The sequence below is a fragment of the Ovis aries genome, chromosome 12, assembly GCF_016772045.2.
Source record: "Ovis aries strain OAR_USU_Benz2616 breed Rambouillet chromosome 12, ARS-UI_Ramb_v3.0, whole genome shotgun sequence".
Classification (NCBI taxonomy): domain Eukaryota; kingdom Metazoa; phylum Chordata; class Mammalia; order Artiodactyla; family Bovidae; genus Ovis; species Ovis aries.
The window spans coordinates 4,759,932-4,785,558 of NC_056065.1; the positions used below are offsets into that span (position 1 = coordinate 4,759,932).

A 25,627-nucleotide genomic window follows, 5' to 3' on the forward strand; every position below is an offset into this window, starting at 1 on the left:
TGTGGTTCAACTCTTTTTCTGAAAATTTTATGAGATTTTGGGCACTAGTGGTAAAGAACCTGCCTGCCAATGCAGGAGGCCTAAGAAACGCACGTTCAGATCCCTGTGTCTGGAAGCTCCCCTGGAGGAGAAAATGGCATCTCACTCCAGTGTTGTTGCCTGGTGAATCCCACTGACAGAAAAGCATGGGGGCTATAGTCCATAGGGTTGCAAAGAGTCAGACATGACTGAAGTGACTTAGCATGCACACATGCACAGAAAAAGTGAAAAGGTCACGAGAAATTTCTCTTTAGTAGCAGTCCCCTGAGCACAAAACCTTAATCCTGAGGATTAAGAGCTTAACTGGATAAGGTTGGAGGGCATTCTTAGGACCACATGTGATAACAAACATGGCTGACCCTTCATTGCATCCTTCTGAGCAGTGCTCAATGGTAGACCAACTTCTGGAGGTCATGCAATTTTAAAGTACTAATTATGTTCCAAGCAACTCTGCACATTGCCAGGAACTCAGTAAGTGTGTTAAGCTCCTCACCTTCTGTACTTTTTTGGAGTGGGTTGGAGACCAGTACAGGGGAAGGTCAGCCATCCCATGAGCCCCAGGAAAGCCTGTTGGACCTAGAATCTTGGAAAGTGTATCACTTTTGTGGACCTAGTTTGAACCCTGCACTATCCAAAGTTTCCAGGATAGCTGGTTTGCATGTTGTATAACCCTCTTTTGTTTATGGGGAAAATAAAAAAGAATTCTGGCATCAAATTTATATTACCCATCTACTTAGGGGAAATGGTTGGCAGAGAAGAAAAAAAACAATTGCAACATATTATCAAGAAAGGGCTAGTGAAGAAGAAGGAGATTAGATAAACACTACTGCTTTATTTATGCTGTTAATCATTCACTGGGTAATGAGTCACTGGGTATAGAGAGTGTCTGCCCATCCATTTCTATCTGGCCGTCCCTGAACAGCCAACCACATGACTGGAAGTGAGGGACTTTTGGTGGGGTCAACTTCAGGGTATTCTTTTAAACTCTTATCTGGGGAGGAACTAAAGCTATTTCAGATCAAAGCAGTCTTCCTCCTTAAGAAACTACCCAAGGAACAATGATAGAGTCTTCTTCCTCAGCTGTCTGCAGGTCAGTGGATTATTTGGGGTACTTTGGGGGAAAGGCTGGTTGTTTGGCCCTTTAAAGAGAACATGATTATAAGGATAATACAGAGACAAAACTTGGAGTGTTTTCAACAGAAATCTTTTTAGGGATACTGCATTAGGAGACAATGTGACTTGAAAAGTACTTGTAATCCCTACTGAGCCTCGATTTTCTATTATAAATGGGGGAATAATAATGCATACTAATAAACTGAAGAGAGAAAGAAGTAAGAAGTTATTCTTATTATTGCACCTAAAAGTTGAGAGTGTTGGTTTATAAATCCTTTTCCATCTCTCCACATGGGGAAGTTGAGACAGGAGGTGAGCCAGATGTCCCAAAGAGAGACACAGGAGACCAGTTTCCAAAGTCTACATTCTGAAAATTGTTGCAATTTCCTTTAAAGATTTCATGAACCCCTTATCTCCTCCACCACTGACAGCAAAGACCTTTAGATTTACTCGGAAGGAGGATATTGGTCAGCATCCAGTTAGTATCTGAAGCTAGAGGTCTGAATTGTTCCGATTTCTTTTCTCTCCCTCAATTGTTGAATCTGGTTGTTGATTAGCTTTCCTTCTCGAAATTGCCTTCTCTTTTCACCGGGCAAGACATAGTACTCCTCTGGTTTGAGTTTTAATTCTTCAACCACCCTTCTGTTTGCTGACTCTTGTTCTGTCCCTAAATGTAGTAGTAAAGGAGAATACAAAGTAGAGTGCCCAGAAGGGGAAGAAACATCAAAGAATGTTTATATTAATTTTAGAGATACATTATAATATGGCTCAGAAAGAAGGAGCTGATGAGATTTAAAGAAATTCTAGGAAAGAGAAAATTGTGGAAGCAAGTTCTTTCTGGAGTCTGCAAGGAATGTGATTGAGAGTGCAGGTGTGAGCCAGGATACACTCACTTGAAACTGGAGAAAAAAAAGTTATTTTTTCCAGAGGTATCTGAATTATTAAAAAGGGAACTTTAAAGAAATAAATTTTAATATTTAATATTAAATAAATTATAATTAATAAATAAATTAGTTAACTTTAAAAAGTAATCTCTAATGAGAGGGGAAATTTGGAGGCTGAGGATTTTCCCAGAGCCTCTCAAATTGTACTTGCTTTGCAAATGCCAATGGTATTTTCACAAGAGATCCTCCATGGTGACTATAGTTCTTGAGTTGGTTTCATTTCTATAGGAATTTAAGAGGTGATAGTGAAATATCAGGGCATTTGCTAAGAAAGTCTTAGCTTTTCAGTGGGTAATTCCATAATTCTAGGGTTTGTAGGGAATAGAAGGATAATCTAAGTTTAATGTCATCATTTTAAGGATGAGAAACTGATGCTGGGGAGCTGATATAGCTTCTTCAAGATCACAGAAATTGACTGGCATTGCTGGGACTCAAATCAGGTCTCCTCAGCTTGTAAGTCAGAGCCTCCATCTCCATACTCTGGTTTGCTGAGTCCTGTGCAGGCTCTGCTGAGGGACCACAATGAGTCATGGTGATGAACTGGAAATGCTCCACTGGCCCAATGAGCCACCACACACCCTGGGAACCAGCAAGGGGAGATGAATCACTGAATCATCTCTTCAAAATTTACCAAACACTTCCCACAGATTATTTCATTTGGTCCTCAGTAGGTGTTTAGTCATTCTCACTCTGAGGATGAAACTAATTTGCATTTCATTTGTTTCACATTTATTAGATAACTATTATTATGCCAGTTAATATTAGGTTAGAAACTGGAAGGTTGGATAAACACCTTTTTTGCCTTCAAGGGTCCTACAGTCAAGGGGCAAAAGTGAATAGATAGTTACAATACAATGTGGTGTTACAATTGAGATGTCAGGTAAGGTAATTAGGGAAGCATAGGTAAAGCATAGCAAAGACTGATATTTCTTGGGTGTAGGGGTTGGGTAATTCTTCACCAATGAGGTGGCATTCGATCTGGATAAGGGCATCATGGAGAGGCTGGGAGTTAAGAACGTTCATACACTAAGAGACATCATATGAAAGTGCTTGCAGGTGTTTAGAAAGTTCTAGGATACATTTTGGGAAAGATAAGCACATGTGTGTGGTTGAAGCACAGTGTTTTAAGTGAGCAGAAGTAGAGGGAGAGTAGTGAGACTTATGGGAACCTAGAGAACTGGGGACCGTGGGTGTTTTAAAATTGCTAACAGTTTAGCAATTTATAAATTGCTTCTTAGGAATATAACAGCATCAATGTGAAAGCTGGCTTGCAGTTGTTTGGAGGCTTTTGCTGTGGTGTAGGGTGGGTGGTGTAGGGCTTCCCAGGTGGCGCTAGTGGTAAAGAATCCGCCTGCCAATGCAGGAGACCTAAGAGACTTGGGTTTGATCCCTGGGTCAGGAAGATCCCCTGGAGGATGGCCTGGCAACCCACTCCAGTATTCTTGCCTGGAGAATCCCATGGACAGAGGAGCGTGGAGGGCTACAGTCCAGAGCATCACAAAGAGTCAGACACGGCTGAGGCAACTTAACAATCACACAGGGTGGAGTGAAGGAAACTCTGAGAACGTAAACCCTGACCACCACGGTAGTAGGTAGAAGAGAGAATGACAGATTCTTAGTGTTTCTGCAGCCAATGTGACAAGACTTGGTGAATTTGCATATGGAAAGGTGACAAAAGAGAGGAAGCTAGGCTTCGTAGGTTTCTAGTCTGGAAAACCGAGTGGTGATTATTATCTTAGTTGAGACAGAAAGCAAAGGTCAAGCAGTGTTAGAAAGAAGATGGTATGTTTAGTTTTGGATATGTTAGATTCAAGATATCTGGGAGATACAAATAAAGCAGTTGGAAATACTGAGCTGAGCCTTGAGATTTATTACAACAAATTTTAAAAACATTTTTTTTCTTAAGTAAGAAATCTAAGAAGTGGTTGCCAGGGGCTGGGGGATGGGAAAAACAAGGAGAGGTTGGTAAAAGGGTATAAATTTTCAGCTATAAGATGAAGGTTTAAGGATTTAATGTAAAACATAGTGGTAATACTGTAACGTACAATTGAAATTTGCCAAGACAATAGAACTTAAATGTCATTCCTAGAAAGAAAAGGTATACTTCTTTGTGGAATCTAAAACAAAACAAAGAACCAAAACCATCCAAAACAAATTTATAGAAAAAGAGATTAGACTTGTGGTTACCAGAGGTGGAGGGCATGAGTTGAGTTGGGGGGAGGAGTTGGAAGAATGTGATTAAAAGGTGCGAACTTCTATTTATGAGATAAATAAGTGCTAGGCATGTAATATACAGCATGACGACCATGATTAACTGCTTCATGATATACTGGAAAGTTGTTGAAGATTCATCATGAGTTCTCACCATTAGGAAAAATTTTGTCTTTTTTTCTTTGTTTTCTATTTATTGTATCTATATGAGAAGATGAGTTAGCTGGACCTATTATGGTAATTATTTCACAATTTGTATAAATCAAATCATCATGCTGTATACCTTAAACTTATGCAACGATGTATGTCACTTATTTTTTAATTACACTGTGGGGAAAAGTCAAATATGTGATATAATGGATGTGTTAATTAATTAGAAGGGGAGCAGGGAGAAATACTTTCATAACGTATACCTTTGTCAAATCATCACGATGTACACTTTAAGTATCTCGCAATTTAGTCACCTATGCCTCAATAAAGCTGAAATTTAAAGAAAAGAAATCCAACAGTCAAAAGTGTTAATTTATGTTCAGGACTTCAAGTGAAGAAAGTGTAACAATTTATTTTTGGACTTGCTAAGAAGTTCACAAGGCTTCCCTGGGGCTCAGAGGTTAAAGCGTCTGCCTCCAATGCGGGAGATTCAGGTTCGATCCCTGGGTCGGGAAGATCCCCTGGAGAAGGAAATGGCAATCTGCTACAGTATTCTTGCCTGGAGAATCCCATGGACAGAGAAGCCTAGTAGGTTACAGTCCGCAGGGTCGCAAAGAGTCGGACACGACTGAGCGACTTCACCTCACCTCACAAATATTATCTAAGACAAAAAGTAATTTTCTAAGATAACCAGTTAGAATTTTAGACTTTCAAAGTTTACAAGTTATGGTCAAGTGTTGGAAACCATCCCTTTGTTAGATATAACACTTGCAGGTCAATTTATGATGTAGATATCTGCTATTCTGTAATTTCAAGGGAAGAGAAAATAATTCCTCCTTATTTTGCAGAGATTTTTTTCACAGTCTTTTGTAAAACTCCAGTCATAAGGCTCAGCACAGGAATTTTCTAGTTAGCAACAAGAGTAAAGGAGGCAGGACTGAAAGGCTCAAAATTGACATGTGGTAAGTAACAGTACAGAGTAAGATTTTTTTTTATTAATAATTGAGTTTATGGCACATATAAGTTTTTGTACCCATAGGAGACAGTTGGGCCTAGAGGTCTGTGAGTGATTCATAGGTGATGGTCATAGAGTGAATGAGTTCCTTCCAAGAAGAGAGTTAAGACGAGGGAAGAAGAAGTCTAGGAGGGACCCCTGGGGGTGCCATTGTTATTGCTATGGGTATGGTCCTGAGTCTCACTTCCCAGGTGACTCTAGTGGTAAAGAAACCACCAGCCAATGCAGGAAATATAAGAGACAGAAGTTCGATCCCTGGGTGGGGAAGATCCCCTGGAGAAGGAAATGCCAACACACTCCAGTATTCTTGGCTGGAGAATCCCATGGACACAGAGGCCTGGTGGGCTATGGTCCACAGTGTTGCAGAGTCGGGCAGGACTGAAGCGACTTAGCATGCAGCATGCACTGGGCCTCACTATTACCATTGGCCACAGTGGAAACGTGACTAAGACTTCTGACCCAAGTCCAGAGTGTTTTCCTCTTTATCAGGGCTTAGCTAAAGTCTCCTGGAATTGTAGCCATTATGATTTTATGCCATTTTCATGACAATGTTTTGACTCTAGGAGTTCTGGTTCTGTTAGAATCACATTCCAACACAAATGCTGTTATTCTCTTCCTTAACATTTCTCATGGATATTTACTATGTGCTGTCCATGCACCAAACCAAACCCTCTCAGCAATTTTGGGAGACATGTATAGTTATTTTCAGTTTATAAATATGGAAATTGAGAGCTTAGAGAGCTGACTCTCTTGCCCGTGGGCACACAGTTTCTGTGTGGGGGAACCAGGACTGAATCCACATGGCCTAGGTCTGACTCCAGCATTCATATCCCAGGGTCTGGCCACATGCTGTCCTGCTGTGTCACAGTCCCCAGCCCTGTGTCTGTGGCCATGCCATTAATCTCATCACAGTACGTGATGAGTCTGTATGTGTGTGTGGCTGCCTTTTAGCTCTGTCATAGACTGTGGTGTTTGTTTATTCTTTCCTTCACTACTATCCTATGTTTTATAGTTGATGTTATGGTAACTTTGGGTTAAGGATGGGGAACAGCCTAGAGTAAAATCACTAGGATCTGTTCTCATTAAGATAGCAGATGTGCCTTGTTTTAAAATCAGCTAAAATCTGACCTTGACAAAGCAAGCAGTGTTACAGTAGACATGGAATGGTATTATTTTTCTTGAAAACATACTTTTAGCACTACGTACTTTTGAAAGTAAATTCAACAGACATTTTTTGAGCACTTTGAGTGAGGTACAGGGCTAGGTATCTTGGAGGAAAAAGATGACTAACAGCCCACCTTCTGACTTCAAGGAACTTGTGGTCCAATGGGGAAGACAGACCTCAGCTGTCAGTTAAGCTGAGTCAGAATCAGAATTATAAACACTCAGTTGTAACTGGAAGCTGGAGACTGGTCTGGAGCACAGGAGGGGACCCTGGAGAAGGGACCGCTGGAATGAGTAGGAACTAAAGAGGAAATGACGAGAGGGAAGATGACATGGGCAGGCGTAGAAGGTAAGAACATGTTTAGAAATGTCAGGGATCTGGGTTGTCCAGATCAGCTGGTTTATGACTAAAAAGTTAGTCATCAGAAACCAGTTTGATGAATGCCCATTCCTGAAGGATCAGTTCACTGAAATCAATTTGCTGAACTTATCACATTATCAGTTTAGTTAATATCATTCTAAGAAGTATTCATTTTGAATGTATTCAATGGTTATAAATATTTTTTTTGAGCACAATGAATGAATATTATCTTTGAAATAATATTTTAAGTATTGTTCAATTTCCTGAAACTAAGGATTCAATCTATGGCTGTATCTTTCTAAATATACTCACAAATATTTTTTGGATTATGTTCTGTGTGTACATTTTTCTTGTGAATATTGTAACAACTACAGCAATTCATGTGGGAAAAATTTTACTCTATACTGTTATCCTCTTGATTACAGTCAAATTCTATTTTGCCAACACATTGATATTCTTAAATCTCTTTAATTTCACTGAAATTCAATAAACATGACACATTTACTGACATCAAAAATGAAAGAAACTGATTCTTATGGTTTTTATAGTTTATAACAGCTTTAATTGGGTAGGAGAAATTTGTGATATTTTGTAAAATTTGCAGATGATTTAGGGGACTGTTTTTCATCATGTTGGAAGGTTGTTGTTGAATCATGCCGTTGGGATTCCTGGCCCCCGGAGGCAAAGAAATTAATCCGGGGCCAGAGTCGAGGCTTGATCGCTCAGAGCTTTTGTGTGATTGGGGCCATGGATACTCCTGAAGCCTCAATTGCCTCACTTGAGAGACGTTAACTCATTCCCCATGGTGGACAACTATCTTAATTACAATAATTCTTATTGTTTTGTTTTTACTGTTTGCTCCCTGCATCTGTAATTGCATAACTGGATTTGTTTCTAGCCGCATGAAAGCTTTTAAGTTACAAATGGTTGCTCAAACTCCTGCTACTGCTGCAACTTCCTCCAACTACTATTTGGGGCCCCTAGATCAGATATCCTCAATGTGACGATTACGAGAATATGTTGCTTCGCCAATTTAGGGACAACGCCCCTTCTCAGCTCGGAAGCAGTTATGGAACGAAAATGATGCCCCTTTCTCCTAGGCGACATAATTCTCCTAAGAGAAAAGGGGGGAATGAGAGGATAACAGGCAGGAAGGCCAGGGGTCTCCAAACGGAGGAAATAGCCTGCAAGTGTCAGACATTTTTATCTCTCTTAAGTGGCAGGAGGAAACAAACTAGCAATATTTTTTCCTTCTCTATACAAATTTAAAAGGAGGTTTCTCTTAAAATTCTGTGTTGCCATAGTGACACCTGGTTTCACCCGAAGTTTACCAATGCCTTTTTCTTATGGAAATGTTTCTCTTAAGCTATGCTAATATGCTATATATTTACACAAACTCTGTCTTCAAGTCGGTTCCGCCTTTTGGCTCAGAACCTATTTGACAAACCAGTATGTTGTACTCAGATATTGTTTCTCTAATTTATGTAAATGAAACTATTTGTATGGTGATCTGCCCTTCTTCAAGATTCAAGTTAATCATTTCACGGCCCAAAATGAACCATTTGGTACCAAGATTATCACAAAATGCATCTTACGGGTGAGGGGCCTGGTGCCATTCTGAGTTTTAAGACATTCCTTTCTTTCATTAACAGACTGCTAGTGACTATATAACATCCAGCTGAAGACTAGCAGGGGGGTACTCTTTCTGCCGGCTTGTGATGCCTATGTCAGAAACTTTCTCTATCTCCTTTATACTTTAATAAAACTTTATTACACAAAAGCTCTGAGCGATCAAGCCTCACCTCTGGCCCCGGATTGAATTCTTCTCCTCTGGGGGTTGTCATTCAACAACATTTCAGTGTGGAGCCTGCGGTACCCCCAACTGTCTCCAGTCTCATCAGATTGCTAGGAGTAGAGACTAGAGATCAGAAGGGAGGTATTAAGAAAACAGGGAAGGGAAAACAAGAAAAACAGGGGCTCAGAATTCTGGTCCTGACTCTTTTCAACTTTTACAGTACAAATTCTGCAAACACATTTTAAATAACTAAAGATATTTGATAAATTCTTCAACAGGTGTTTTTTTTTTTGCAGAATTTTCCTAGTGGCCAAGTCCAGACTCATGGGGTAGGGGTGGAGTTACCCACAGCTGATAGCAGGTGGGAGGCCTGAGTGTCAGAACTGAGTTTTGCAAAGGTAAGATTAGACAAGTCTTTGCTCAGTGAAGAAGTTGGAGCCCTCCGTGTCGTGTGAAGGGCCACTATGAACTTTTTTCCCCTAAATGTGGGACAGAAACATCTTTGAGGCAAATATTGAGGGGACCTCTTTTATCTAAATGGATATGCAATTAATATGAATTATGGGGAGAGTAGAATCCTGTGGATCTAACAAGTGTCAGAATAAAAGATGAAACTCAGTATTTCATTGGGGCTTAACTTCATGTGTTCCTTTGAAGACAAAGACTAATTCTAATGTAAATTTAAGATACACTGTTTTTTTTTTTTTTTTTTTCCCCCAATGGGAACAGGAGTGTGAAGAGAAAATGTTCTTCACGATTTAGCTTTAAATAAGTCTTTAGTCTAATTAAATAATGAAAGTACATTTGTCACATATATTTTTATTTATATACCTGTATGTAAGTGATAGTGATTTCGCTCAGCCGTGTCTGACTCTTTGCGACCCCATGGACAGTAGCTTGCACCAGGCTCCTCCATCCACGGGATTTTCTAGGCAAGAGTACTGGAGTGGGTTGCCATTTCCTTCTCCAGAGAATCTTCCCAACCCAGGGATCGAACCCAGGTCTCCTGCGTTGTAGACACTTTACCATCTGAACCACTAATATATCTATATACATAAATATAAATATATATATATTTACACATATCTATATTGTTATTGTTTAGTTGCTAAGTCATGTCCAATTCTTTGCGACATCATGGACTGTAGCCTGCCAGGCTTCTCTACCCATGGGATTTTCCAGGCAAGAATACTGGAGTGGGTTACCATTTCCTTCTCCAGGGGATCTTCCTGACCCAGAGATGGAACCTGCGTCTCCTGCTTGTCATGTGGATTCTTTACCGCTGAGCCACCTGGAAAGCCCCTACATATATCTATAAATAAAACTATCTTTTCCCCCTAAAACTGCAAATTGCTTGGTTTATTGTTTCAGTTGATAGTTGTCATGAGGAACTGCCAATATTATACATGATGATCCAACTCTTTTTTCTCATCTTATAATCTTCCTGCTTTTTGTTTTAAGTTTATTTCATTTTCTCTAACTCCTTTGCCATTTCCTTGGTCTGATCATCTCTGTGGCTCACCGGGCCAACTACAATAGTCTTCTTAATCAATCTCCTTGTTTCTCCTCTGTTCACTTCAATCTATCATGTATAGTTAATACATCCACTCTAGTGATATTAAGGTACAATGATGTATCACTCTAAGGACATATTAAAAACAAACACACCTAAAACAAAACCAAATCAAAGCAAAACTGAGAAACTATGGCTCTTTACTCTCTAAAGAGTAGCTTCCATAAATTCCTAACCTACACACCTGTGAGCTGCCTCCTGGTTAACAACCATCTGCAACACCTTACTTTCCAGCCAAACTGTAGTGCTATGTACTGTTCCCCAATATGCCCTGCCTACATTTTCTGACTTTTGCAGAATACCTAACTTAGATTAAGCTACCTCCCATCTCTCCATTTGGAATGAACCTCTTTCATGAGCAGAGTGCTTCTTCAGAGGCTAACACCTACTGTTTTGTGTTGCAATATTGGTGCACCTGTCTTTTCTTCCAACTCTAGGCTGTAATTTCTTCAAGACATGGATCCCATAGCATGATCCTAGTGCTTTATGACAAGTAGGAATCCAATGATTGTTTTTTAAATTGAGTTCTTTCAGCAGAAAAGTGTCAATGAAGCATCAGAGAGTTCCAGTTATGATCCTTCATAGCAAGGGGACAATGGCATCCTGGCCCTTCTCTAGGCTGTGGAGTATCTCTGATCCAATTCTGTTCCAAGTAACCTTGGTTGCTACTCTGTTGGCTACTGTTCTTGGTGAGTAATAGGGAGAGAAGTTCAAATTGTCAGCAAAGTTTCCCGATCATTTGCTCCTTCACTTTCAAGACTAACAAAGGGCTGATTAAGCTTTTAGCAGAAATTCAGCTTTAGCAACAAAGGGTTTATTTGGTGAGGTTTGGAATTTATGTGAAATTTGGAACTTAAGGGGATTTGGAATAATTTGGAATGTAGGGGTCATTTGCTTTACACATAGTCAATTTTATAGACATTTCCTCCTAGAATTTCTTCTTCAGGGATTTCCAAAACAATTTGTCCCAACCATGACTTGAAACAAATCTGTATTATCTATTAGCCTGACTAAACAATCTTCACTGCCTGTAGGTTTATCCAGAATGGACAGGAAAAGTGTAAACTTCTAGTGTGGCTCCTAAAAGATAAATCAGCCCTACATTTTGTTCTTGCAAGTAAAGCAGGATTAAGATTGTTATGCTTCAAGGGCTCCATGTTTCTTCCTTCAGACCACACAAAATCCAAAGAATACAAAAAGGACAAATTAGAAATGTTATAGTCATCCTTCTCCTAGCCACCGAGTTTCTGTTCTCTGAAACGACCAATGTTATGCAATGTTCAGTTCAGTTCAGTTCAGTCGCTCAGTCATGTCTGACTCTTTGTGACCCCATGAATTGCAGCATGCCAGGCCTCCCTGTCCATCACCAACTCCCGGAGTTCACCCAAACTCATGTAATGTTACTATTAATTAAATGATGTTTCTGTTATTATTAATGAAGTGATATACTTCTGTTGAAGAAAACTGTTGGATTTCTGGATTTGCATGGATGCATATGAGTCAGCAGATATGGGCAATCTGATAGCCTGATGAAATCTTGTCTGCCATCCTTTTAAGATAAATCATTTATAGGAGAAAAGAAATGAAAAATTTATGCCTTTTATCTTTATCATTGTCGTTAATCAACAAACATGTATTACTAATTACTCTCTGGATTCATTGAACAGTGGGGATAATAGGAGTTATCATTTTTCTTGGTTAGAGGAGAAAAGAATGGTTCCTGCCCTAAAGTAATGCTACTGAAACTTTAGGATGCTGTGTCTCAAGCTCTAACTTGAGTGTTTTGTCATTTTGGTATTCAGGAAGTTGTGGTATTCCACCCTATTTAGACTTTGCTTATCCAATAAATGAGTTGAATGAGACAACGTTTGAAACTGGAACTACTCTGAGATACAAATGTCGTCCTGGCTATACGATGAGTTCAAAAAGTTACTTTCTTATCTGCAAGGCAACAGGCAATTGGAATTACAGAGAGTTTTGTGTCAGTAAGTATGAACATTCATTTCTCTTATTTGTGCTTTGTCCTTCTTAGCAAAGTTGCCTCAGGAACTAAGCTTTATAAATGCAAATGAGTATCTCTGATCACTAAGGAACAATCCAGTTGGTCAGTTACTGATTTCAATGTACCCATGTGTGCCACTTTTGGAATAAAACAAACAAATGAATAAAGCAAACAAATTAGGAGCCACCTAGTTGCAGTGAAAAATAAATCTATCATTTACAATCTATTCATTAAATACTTTTTTCAGAAGTGAACTGCAAATTCATTTTAATACACTGAAAACTAGATTCATTGTATAAAATTATGAAAATTATGTGTCTAGAAAATGACAATACAAAAGAAAACTCATCCCAAATCCTGTGTTTGGAAGAAGATGCTGTTATTCACTCTTAACTGAGAATAAATTCTGTGATGTTTTTCTAGTAGTATGGATATACACATGCAATCTATACTTTTTTGTTACCTTTTGTGACCAAGGACATGTATTTTGAGTGGCTTAAGTTCTAAGTACACACTGGAGATGTAGAATAGAGCTTAGTTCCCTGGTCAGTATGTTAAATTCTGGACCATAGACTTCATTACCACAATGATCCATCAGCTCTCTTTTCTAATGCCATATCCTTGAGTACATGGAATCACTAATCATCATTCTAATTTTTCTCGCAGAAAAACGATGTGGAAACCCAGGAGAATTACTTAATGGGCAAGTGATAGTTAAGACAGATTACTCTTTTGGATCAGAAATAGAATTCAGCTGTTCAGAAGGGTGAGTGTGAGGCAATCTAGAGATACTTTTCTTTTAAATTGAAAATTTAAAATAGCTAATGTATAATATAATATATATTTCAAAACCAAACATGATATAAAAGGTATCCACTGAGAATTTTCACTTTCATTCTATTGCCATCACCATACTCCTTTCCATCTTTAAACAGGGATAAACTTATATTTGCATCTCATGTATTTTTCTAGTGTTTACTTTTACAAATACAAGTTAAGAAATTAGTATGTATTCTTATTTGACAACTTTCCAATAGGAAAATTAGTCTTAAATCTCTTAAATCTTGCTTTATATTTTATTTATCAATATAAACTGAAGATGTCTCTGTGTTTGTGCATAGAGAGATTTCTCATTAATTCCCTTTTATGCCTGCACAGGATTTTATTGTGTGATGTAGTGTGGGCTGATAATCTCTTTGATGAATCCATGAATTTTCCAATCTTTTTCTGTTCTGAACTATGCACTAATGCATTACCTTGTATATATAAATTATATCTGTAGGGTAAATTTCCATGGTAGGAATCCTGGGTCAAAGAGTACATGATTTGAAAATTTGAAAACTATTTCCAAATTGCTGTCTGTAGGAGTTACATGGTTTTGCAGAGTATACAAATGTCTCTCACCATAAATTTTCCAACTAAGTTTGCTGTCAAAGCTTCAATGCTTGTAAAAATGTTGAAAAATTTCCAATTTAAGAGGTAAAAATGAAATCTTACTATAGTTTAAATGTATATTTCTCTTATTCTGAGTAAAATTCAGCATGTTTTAATAAGAGATGTTTGTATTTATTCAATATTTGTGAATTACTTGGCATATCCTTTGCCTATTTTTACTATTAACTAGTTGGGCATTTTATTCTTAATTTTTAAGGTATATGGATATACATATTCACATGGATTTGTGTCTGTTAGGGTTCACACCTTGTTTCTGATGTGAGCTACAACTTTGCCTTCAAAGTTTTTCTTTTGACTTGGCTTTGGTGCATGAACGCATGTATGCTAAGTTGCTTCAGTCATGTTTGACTCTTTTTGACCCTATGAACTGTAGCCCACCAGGTTCTTCTGTCCATGGGATTCTCCAGGCAAGAATACTGAGTGGATCTCCTCTTCCAGGGGATCTTCCTGACCCAGGGAATGAACCCACGTCTTTTGTATCTCGTGCACTGCAGGCAAATTCTTTACCCACTGAGCCACCTGGGAAGCCCCTGGCTTTGGTATATGTTGTCAAATTTATCAGTCCTCCTTTTAAAATGGCGTCTGAATTTGTCTTAATTTAAAAGGCCTTCCCAAATACAAGGTTTTGAACTATTTGCCTAACTTTCTTCTACACTTTAATGTTTTCATATTTTTTAATGTTAAAAGCTTTGATCCATTTGGAGTCAATATATACTATACAGTATGAGGTACATATCCCAGTCTATATTTTTCCATATGACTTTCCTGTTATCTCAACACCATTTATTAAAAAGTCCATCTTCAACTTACTGATTTGAGATTGTTTTTGGATACTATATGGAATTCTCATATATATCTGGGTCTATTTGTAGACTTTCTATTCAATTATTGTTTTGTCTATATATTTATATACACATTGCACAGTTTTCTACTTATTGATGTTTTATAATATGTTTTAATAGTAATATGGGTAGTCCTATCTAATTACTTTTCTTTTTTAGGATTTTCCTAATAATACTTGTTTATCTTTCTACATGAACTTTAAAGTTAGGCATATTTTAATATCATGTTGATTAGCTTGTAACTTTATTTTAGGAGAATGGATTTTTTTTTTTTTTTTTTAATGCTGAGTCTCTCTAGACATGAATATGTTATTGTAGGGAAGACAAAACTTTACTTTTACCCTCTTAGGATCTCTGACTGGGCCTGAGAATTAAGTTGACATAACACAGATTAATAGGAGAAAACTATACCAATCTTATTTTTGCATGTACATGGGAGCCTTCACAGGAAAGTGAAGACCTTCAAAATGATTAGGCCTATGTGCTATATGTTAATTTTTTTTTTTGCTGGAATATAATTGCTTTCCTATGGCTTCCCTGGTGGCTTAGATGGTAAAGAATCTACTTGCAATACAATGCGGGAGACCCAGGTTTGATCCTTGGGTCGGGAAGATCCCCTGGAGAAGGAAATGACAACACACTCCAGTGTTCTTGCCTGGAGAATTCCATGGATAAAGGAGCCTGGCAGGCTAATATCCATGGGGTTGCAAAGAGTTGGACATGACTGAGCAACTAATGCACGTGTTAGTTTCTGCTCTACAAAAAGGGAATCATTTATATGTATACATCTATCGCCTCCTTTTTAGATCTCTCCCTACCATCCCATCCATCTAGGTTATCCCAGAGCACTGAGCTGAGTCCCCTGTGCTTTACTATAGGTTCCCACTAGCTATCTATTTTACACATGGTAGTGTGTATATGTCAAACCTAGTCTCCTGATCATTCCACTCTCCTTTTCCTGCTGTGTTATATGCCCATTCTCTATGTCTGTGTCTCTGTTCCTGCCCGGAAACTAGGTTCATCTGTAACTTTTTTCTAGATTCCACATACATGCATTAATATACCATATTCATTTTTTTCTTTCTGACTTACTTCACTCTGTATGACAGATTATAGGTCCATCCACATGGGCCAATTTTGTTCCCTTATATGGTGAATAATATTCCATTGTATGTATGTACTACATCTTTATCTATTCATCTGTTAATGGATACTAGGTTGTTTCCATGTCCTGGCTATTGTAAACAGTGCTACAGTGAACACTGGGGTACCTGTGTCTTTTTGAATTATGGTTTTCTCAGGATATATGCCCGGCAGTGGGATTGCTGGGTCATAAGGTAGTTCTATGTTTACTTTTTCAAGGAACCTCCACACAGTTTGCCATAGTGGCTGTATCAATTTACATTCCCAACAACAGTGCAAGAGGGTTCCCATTTCCCCACACCCTCTTCAGCATTTATTGCTTGTAGATTTTTGATGATGTCCACTATCATCAGAGTGAGGTGATACCTCATTGTAATTTTGATTAACATTTCTCTAATAATTAGTGATGTTGAGTATATTTTTGTGTGCCTTTTGGCCATCTGTATGTCTTCCTTGAAGAAATGTTTATTTAGGTCTTCTGCCCATTTTCTCTTGGGTTTTTTCTTTGATATTGAGCTCTGTGGGCTGTTTATATAATTTGAAGATTAATCTTTTGTCTGTTGCTTTGTTTGAAAATATTTTTCTCATTCTAAGGGTTGTCTTTTTCTCTTGTTTATGGTTTCCTTTGCTATGAAAAAGTTTTCTAAGTTTAATTAAATTCCATTTGTTTATTTTTATTTTCATTACTTTAAGAGGTGTGTCCAAAAAGATCTTGCTGTGATTTCTGTTGGAAAAAAAAGTGTTTTTCCTGTGTTTTCCTCTAAGAATAAGTGTTCAGTCTTGCAGTAGGTCTTTAATCCAATTTGAGTTTTTTTTGTGTATGGAATTAGGTAGTGTTCTAATTTCATTATTTAGCACATATCAATAGCTGTCCAGTTCTCCCAGTACCACTTACTGAAGTTACTATCTTTTATCCTGTGTATGTTCTTACCTCCTTTACCATAGGGTTTATTTCTGGGCTTTCTATCCTGTTCTGTTGATCTATATTTCTGTTTTTGTGACAATAGTATACTATCTAGATTACTGTAACTTTGTAATATAGTCAGGGAGCCTGAATCTTCCAGCTCTCTTTCTTTTTCAAGATTGCTTTGACTATTCAGGATATTTTGTATTTCCATACAAATTATAAATTTTTTTGTTCTAATTGTGTGAGAAATACCATTGTTAATTTGATAGGGATTGCACTGAATCTGTAGATTGCTTTGGGTAGCATATTCATTTTCATGATATTGATTCTTCTCAATCAAGAACATGGTCTATCTCCAACTGTTTGTGTTATCTTTGACTCTTTTCATCAGTGTTTTATAGTTTTCGGAGTACACCCCTTTTGTCTCCTTAGGTAGGTTTATTCCTAGGTATTTTATTCTTTTTGTTGTAAATGGGATTGTTTCCTTAATTTCTCTTTCTAATCTTTTGCTGTTAGTGTATAGGAATGCAAGAGAGTTCTTTGCATTAATATTGTATCCTGAAGCTTTATCAAGTTCATTGGTTAACTTTAGTGTTTTTCTGGTGGCATCTTCAGGATTTTCTATGTATAGTATCGTGTCATCTGCAAACAATGATAACCTGGGTTCCTTTTTTTTTTTTCTCGTTTTTCTTCTCTGGGTTCTTTTTCTAACCTGGACTCCACTTTTTTTTTTTTTTTCTTTTTCTTCTCTGATTGCCATGACTAGGACTTTCAAACTATGTTGAACAATAGTGGTGAGAGTGTTTCCAGTTTTTTGCCACTGAGAATGATGTTTGCCATGGGTTTGTCATATATAGTCTTTATTATGTTGAGGTAGATTCCCTCTATGTTCACTTTCTGGAGAGTTTTTTTTTTTTTTCCCCCCCACAAATGGGTGTTGAATTTTGTCAAAAACTTTTTCTGCATCTACTGAGATGATCATACTGTTTACATTCTTCATTTTGTTAATTTAATGTAGTGTATCACATAAGTTGATTTGTATGTATAGAAGAATCTTTGTATCCTTGGGATAAATCTCACTTGACCATCGTTTATGAGCCTTTTTGCATATTATTGGATTCTATTTGCTAATATTTTGTTGAAGATTTTTGAGTCTATTTTTATCAGTGATATTGGTGCACAATCTTTTTTGTGATATCTTTGTCTGAGTTTGATATCAGGGTGATGGTAGCCTCATATAACGAGTTTGGGAGTGTTCCTCCTTCTGCATTTTTTTGGGGAGGTTTGAGGATAGGCATTAGATGCTTTCTAAATATTTGATAAAATTTGCCTGTGAAGCCATCTGGTCTTAGAAGATTTTTAATTACAGTTTCTATCTGGTTACTTGTGATTGGTCTGTTTATATTTTCGAATTCCTCCTGGTTCAGTCTTGGAAAATTGTCCTTTTCTTCCAGGTTGTCTATTTTGTTGGCATATAATTGCTTCTAGCAGTCTCTTATAGTCCTTTGTATTTCTATGGTATCAATTATAATTTCTCCTTTTTCATTTCTAATGTTATTGATTTGAGTCCTCTCTCTTTTTTTCTTGATGATTCTGGATAAAGGTTTATATATTTTATTTATCTTCTCCAAGAACCAACTTTTAGTTATATTGATTTTTGTTACTGTTTTATTCATTTCTATTTCATTTATTTCTTCTCTGACCTCTTCTTTCCTTTTACTAACTTTGGGGTTTTTGTTGTTGTTCTTTCTTTAGTTTCTTTAGATGTAAGGTTAGATTGCTTATTTGAGACTATTATTGTTTCTTCAGTTGAGGTTGAATCACTATAACTTTCCTTTTAGAATTACTTTTGCTGTACTCCATAGGTTTTGAATTGTCCTGTTTTTGTTGTCATTTGTTTCTGCGTATAAATTTTTTTTTCCCCTTTGATTTCTTCAATGATCTCTTGGTTATTAAGCAGGGCACTGTTTAGTTTCCATGTGTTTACATTTTAGTTTTTTTCCTTGTAATTAATTTCTAATCTCGATCTGTTGTGGTCAGAAAAGATGCTTGATACAATTTCAATTTTCTTAAATGTTTCAAGGCTTGGTTTGTGACCAAAGATGTGATCTATCCTGGAGAATATTCCATGTGCACGTGAGAAGAAATTGTGTTTTGCAACTTTCAAGTGAATGTCCTATCAATATCCATCAAATCTATCTAGTCTATGATGTCATTTAAAGCTGTATTTCTTTATTTATTTTCTGTCTGGATGATATGCCTGTTGGTGTAAGTGGGGTGTTAATGTCCCCCACTACTATTGTGCTACTATCAATTTTCCCTTTTATGGCAGTTAGCATTTGCCTTATATATTGAGGGGCTCCTATGCTGGGTGCATAAATACTTATAATTGTTACATTTTCTTCTTGGATTGATCCCATGATCAATATGTAGTGTCCTCCCTTATCTCTTGTAACTCTATTTATTTTAAAGTCTATTTTGTCTGATATGAGAATTGCTATTCCCACTTTCTTTTTATTTCCATTTGCATGGAATATCTTTTTCCATCCTCTCACTTTATGTCTGTATATGTCCCTAAGTCTGAAGTGGGTTTCTTGCGAAGAGAAGAAGTAAAGTGAAGTCGCTCAGTAGTGTCCGACTCTTTGCGACCCCGTGGACTGTAGCCCACCAGGCTCCCCCATCCGTGGAATTCTCCAGGCAAGAACACTGGAGTGGGTTGCAATTTCCTTCTCCAGGGGATCTTCCTGACCCAGGGATCAAACCCAGTCTCTCACATTGCAGGCAGACGCTTTAACCTCTGAGCCACCAGGGAAGCCCTTGGGTTTCTTGTAGGCAGCATATATATGGGTCTTATTTTTGCATTCATTCAGCCAGTCTGTGCCTTTTGATTGGAGCACTTAATCCATTTACTTTCAAGGTAATTATTGACATGTATGTTCCTATTACCATTTTCTTAATTGTTTTTGCTTGTTTTTGTTGTTCTTCCTTTTCTCTTGGGTTTCATACCTAGAGAATTTGTTGTAAAGCTAGTTTGGTGATGCTGAATTCTTTTAGTTTTGCTTTTCTCCACCAAATCTGAATGAGATCCTTGCTGGGTAATCTTGATTGTAGGTTTTTCCCTTTCATCACTTTATATCCTGCCATTCCCTTCTGGCTTGAAGAGTTTCTGCTGAAAAATCAGCTGACAACTTTATGGGGATTCCCTTGTATGTTATTTCTTACTTTTCCCTTCCTGCTTTTAACATCTTTTCTTTGAATTTACTTTTTGTTCATTTGACTGATATGTGTTTTTTCTTGGGTTTATCTTATATGAGACTCTCTGTGCTTCATGGACATCAGTGGATATTTACTTTCCCATGGGGAAAGTTTTCAACTATAATCTCTTAAAATATTTTCTCAAACCCTTTCTCTTTCTCTTCTTCTGGACTCCTACAATTTGAATTGTTGGTGCATTTAGTGTCCCAGAAGTCTCTGAGACTGCCCTCAATTCCTTTCATTCTTTTTTCTTCTTTCTGTTCCATGGCAGTTATTTTCACTCTTCTATTTTCCAGCTCACAAATTGATTTTTCTGGTTCTGTTATTGCTATTATTTCTTCTAATGTGTTTTTCATTTCATTTATTGTATTGTTCACCACTGTTTGTTCAGTCATTTAGTTCTTATAGGTCCTCGTTAAATATTTGTTGTATTTTCTGGATCTATGCCTCCATTCTTTTCCCAAGATTTTGGGTCATTTCTACTGTCATTACTTTGAACTCCTTTTCAGATATGTTGCCTATTTCCTCTTCATTTATTTGGTCTTGTAGGTTTTCAACCTTGTAATATATGTTCTTGTGGTCTCTCTCTCTCTCTTTTTTTTTTTTTTTCTGATAGGTGAGGCTGTGTCCCTGTCTTACTTGTTTAGCCTGAGGTTTCCAGCACTGGAGTTGCTGGCAGTTGGGCAGAGCCAGGTTTTGGTGCTGAGATGAGGCCCTCCAGGATAACTCACTCTTATTAATATTCCCTTTGGTCTGAGGTTCTCTGTTAGTCCAGTAGTTTGGATGCAACTCTCTCACTACAGGAGCTCACTCCTGACCTCCAGGGCAAAAAGAAAGAAAAAGAAAAAAATATATAACAATAACAAAGAACAAAAGGTAAAATTAGAAAATTAAAAATATATTAGAGAAAATAAAAACATAAATGAAACAAAAACATAAATGAAACAAAAACATAGGAAAACAGAAGCAAAACAGCAAAAATGAAAAGAGAAGAAAAAGGGTGTGGAAAAAGGCCTTGACTGTAGGGTGGCAGGTCTTAGGAGAAAGTGGGGCTTAGGCAGGTGTGGGGCATAGGCTCAGGACCAGTTCTGGGAGGTGATGGAGGCAGGACTTAGGGCTCAGCAGAGCTGGAGGGTACCTCAGTGGTCCAAGGTCAGGCAACAGGACCCCAACAGGCTCTCCAGGGTCCAAGTTGGAGGGGGAAACAATGGTTCCATTCCCTTCCAATCCAATCCTTGGAATGTTTCTCCTCATCTCTGCTGAGCCCCTCACTGGATGGTCCTCAGCTGAGTGTGGGAACCCATCTCCTCCCCCAGATGCATCTCAGGAGCACTGGGTCTGCTGGCGCCTACTTTTCCTCCCTTCTTCCCTCTCTCTCTCTCTTGCCCACAGGAACCCTGCAGCTAGAGGGGGCCTCAGAGGGTGAAGGTTCAGGTCTGAGATCCCAGTAGGCTTCCTAGGGTTTGAGTGGGCAGGGGAAATGATGGCTGTGTTGACTTTTGATCCTGTGATTCCCCCAAGGTCTCTCCACATCCCCACTGTGGGTGGCCCTCTCCCAGCTTGGGAATCCCTTTTCTCCCCCCAGCTGTGCCTCAGGGGTGCCAGTTCCTCCCGCTTCCACTTCTCCTCCCCCTTCCCTTCCCCCACATCCTACCTGGTAACACAGGAGTTCCTCCCATCCTTACGTGTCTGAGGTCCACCACCGGTGCCTGGTAGATGCCCTAGCTGTGAGGAGATGTGAACTCCATGTCCTCCTACACTGCCACATTTACCCCACCCTTTATATATTAGATTGAGCAAAGAATATTTGTGGATCACCTGGAGAAGGAAATGGTAACCCACTCCAGTATTCCTGCCTGGAAAATCCCATGGACAGAGGAGCCTGGTGGGCTACTGTCCATGGGGTCACAAAGAGTTGGACACAACTGAGTGACTAAATAGCAATGACAGCAATGAAAATATATATGGTATAAGCGTTATTTTTAACGTGACCTTTTAGTACAGATTTCTCTTGGCCTCAATACTCTTATTTCAGGTGATAAAAATGTTCTTTCCTCCTGGTATAGAAAAGTCATCTTTCACATGGGAATTTGGTCTGCTTTCTTGAAGAAAAGGGGAGGTCAGAAGTTTCTTGCATCTGCTAATTTTTGGGTAACTTTAGCTGAAAATAATACTGATGCCAAAATGGTCTGTTTTGGGGTGCTATACCCTATTCATTTTAGTGTTTTTCTCTTGTTTCTTTAAAAGTGTTTCAATATTTTCTTTCTGCATTTCTTGAAGTGATTAAACCTAGGTATTTTAGTTTTGCTATTTTATTTATTTATTTTTAATTTTTTACTCATTTTGTTTAATTTTTGGCTGTGGTGGATCTTTGTCACTGCAAGGGCTTTAGTCTAGTGGCAAGTGGTGCTACTCTCTAATTGTGGTGCTCTGGCTTCTCATTGTGGTGGCTTCTCTTGTTTCAGAGCACAGGGTGTGTGGGCTTTGGTATTTGTGATGCATGGGCTCAGTAATTGTGGCCCCTGGGCTCTAGAGTACAGGCTCAATTGTGGTGTACAGGCTTAGTTGCTCTGCAGTATGTGGAATCTTCCTGGACCAGGGATCAAACTCATATCTCCTGCATTAGCAGGTGGATTCTTTACCACTGAGCCACCAAAGAAGCCCCTATTTTTGCTACTTTAAATGGATCATTTCTTCCATTAAATACTGTAACATTATATGTGTATTTATATATAAATATGCTTGATTTCTGCATGTAAACTTGATACCTAAACTAACTTTCTAAATTATTTTATTATTAATATTAGTTTTTCAGTTTAATTCTCTTGGGATTACCCAGTTTGCAATCATATCCTCTGCAAAGAATGATTATTTCCATTTTCATACTTTTTTTAATTGTATTTTTTTTTGGTCTATATCAGTTATATTAGTTAGAACTAACTCAGGTGTATATATATATATATATATGGATTTGATATAGGAATCTGTCTTGATAACAGTCTGACAGCTGGCGAAAATGTACAGGAGGCTGTTTCTTCTATGTTTGTTATTGTGACCGGAGGTCAGCAGGGAAAGCAGTCAAAAAAGGAATGTGGATTTGAAGTGGGAGATGCAAAACCAAAAGCCATACTCCACATGGCTGAGTGGAGTATAGAGTGGAAGTCATAGTATGCACTAGAGTATACCCATGAGTATAGACTGGGATTCATATTGTTCTTTCATTACCTCTTAGCCTTTGACTTCAAAGATAAGAATGTCTTATAGAAGTGGTTGCCCTTCTCTACAGTGCTAATGTACTTGGATCAGAAGTTGGACTATGTGAAGGAGGACATCCTCCAGGAGCTGGATTTGCTGTAATTCTGGCTGTATGTTATGGCACCCAGGTGATGGAGCGAAGAAGCAAAAATATGTGTTAACTGTAGGCACATCTTATGCTGTGATTTGATCTTTTAAGCATATACAGAACTTGGCTATTAATTCACTCACAGAGCACAATAACTTGGCATTATGCATGAATGAAAATCCTGGAAAAATTTCTCCTTAGGTTAAGTTGATGCAGTTCAAATCTATCAGGGTCCACCCCTTGTCAAAATTGGCATTTATATGCACTTGTTTTAACCATATTTAGTTTAACTTCCAGATCAAGGCAATAGCAAAATTATGCTTCCAACTTACATAATGCAACTATCTCTTATACAACTGAAAACATGCTAACTTCCTCTCCCAAAGACCATCCTCTTTAAGCAAAATCATACTTCTTTGATATCCTGTAATTTAAATACTGAGCTATATAAGATAAACTACTATTAATATATCTTGTTTAGATGGTAGAGGGATGAAAAAAGAAAAGAGAAAAATTTAATTTAGACCAAAGTTATTCACATGTAAAGAAGAAAGAAATATTTATAACTACTATGGTTCTTATTTCTACAACAATCATGTGATTGTAGTTGGTGCTTGTAACTACTTGCTTCTATTATCCTTTCCATATCCTCTTCGTCCTCAGAAAACACTTCATCTGATCCTGAGTCCTTGCCTAGGGGATCACCTGAACATTTATCCTTGTATTTTAAAATTAAATTTATTTATTTTTATTTGAAGGATAATTGCTTTACAATGTTGTGTTGTTTTCTGCCAAACATCAACATGAATCAGTCATAGGTATACTATATCCCTTCCCTCTTGAAACTCCCTCTCACCTCCCTCCCCATCCCACCCCTCTAGATTGTTAACAGAGCCCCAGTTTGAGTTCCTGAGTCATACAGCAAATTCCTATTGGCCATATATTTTACATATGATAGTGTATATGTTTCCATGTTACTCTCTCCATATATCCCATCCTCTCCTTCCTCCCCCCACCATGTTATAAGTCTGTTCTCTATGTCTGCATCTCCCATGCTGCCCTGCAAACAGGTTCATCAATACTGTCTTTCTGTATTCCATACATACATGCATTAATATATGATATTTGTTTTTCTCTTTCTGATTTACTTCGCTCTGTTTAATAGGCTCTACATTCATTCACTTCATTAGAACTTGACTCAAACAGATTCCTTTTTTTGTGACTGAGCAATATTCCATTGTATATACATAACATAGCTTCTTTATCCATTCATCTGTCAATGGACATTTAGGTTGTTTCCATGTCGTAGCTATTGTAAATTGTGTTGCAATGAACATTGGGGTACATGTAACTATTTCAATTTTGGTTTCCTCAAGGTATATGCCTAGGAGTGGGATCGCTGGGTTATATGGTGGTTTTATTCCTAGTTTCTTTTTGTATTAGTTAATTTATTTTAATTGGAGCATAATTACTTTACAATATCATGGTGGTTTTTGCCATACATCGGCATGAATCAGCCATGGGTGCACACGTGTCCCTTGCATACTGACCCCCTCCTCCCAGTTTCTTCCCAACCCCATCCCTCTGGGTTGTCCCCAGAGCACTGGCTTTGAGTGCCCTGCTTCATGCATCAAACTTTCACTGGTCATCTGTTTTATATACGGTAATATACAGGCTTCAATGCTATTATTTCGTATCATTCCATCTTGCCTTCTCTCACATCTTCCAAAAGTCTGTTCTTTACATCTGTGTCTCTTATGCTGCCTTGCATATAGGATTGCCACTACTATCTTTTAAAATTCCATATATATGTAATAATACACTGTATCGGTGTTTCTCTTTCTGACTTCACTCTGTATAATAGGCTTCAGTTTCATCTACCTCATTAGGACTGACTCAGATGTGTTCTTTTTTATAGCTGAGTCATAGTCCATCATGTATATGTACCACAACTCTTCACGTGTTTATTATTCATTTGTATGTCTTCTTTGGAAGAATGTCTGTTTAGATCTTTTGCCCACTTTTTTGATTGGGTTGTTTCCTTTTCTGGTATTGAGTGTATGAGTTGCTAGTATATTTTGGAGATTAATCCTTTGTCGGTTGTTTCATTTACTATTATTTTCTCCTATTCTGAGGGTTGTCTTTTCACTATGTTTATAGTTTCCTTTGCTATGCAAAAGTTCTTAAGTTTATTAGGTCCCACTTGTTTATTTTCCTTTTCATTACTCTAGGAGGTGGGTCATAGAGGATCTTGCTATGATTTATGTCATACAGTATTCTGCCTATGTTTCCTCTATGAGTTTTATAGTTTCTGG

General features: G+C 37.8%; 1 protein-coding gene across 13 annotated transcripts in view; it reads left to right on the top strand.

Annotated features, from left to right (window-relative positions):
* Nucleotides 1-936: 936 nt before the first annotated feature.
* C4BPA (complement component 4 binding protein alpha) overlaps nucleotides 937-25,627 on the top strand; it is a 57,198-nt gene continuing 32,507 nt past the window's right edge. Inside the window, exons 1-5 of one of the 13 annotated variants that reach the window (XM_042257035.2) lie at nucleotides 937-1,129; nucleotides 9,089-9,190; nucleotides 10,891-11,054; nucleotides 12,168-12,350; nucleotides 13,034-13,133. In XM_042257035.2, coding sequence (XP_042112969.1) covers nucleotides 10,913-11,054; nucleotides 12,168-12,350; nucleotides 13,034-13,133 — 425 coding nt within the window. In that variant the 5' untranslated portion in view covers nucleotides 937-1,129; nucleotides 9,089-9,190; nucleotides 10,891-10,912. Of the gene's footprint in view, nucleotides 1,130-5,399; nucleotides 5,420-6,859; nucleotides 6,986-9,088; nucleotides 9,191-10,890; nucleotides 11,055-12,167; nucleotides 12,351-13,033; nucleotides 13,134-25,627 lie in introns of those variants that run through there. The other 12 variants (XM_042257034.2, XM_042257036.2, XM_042257037.2 and 9 more) reach the window with 12 other exon arrangements.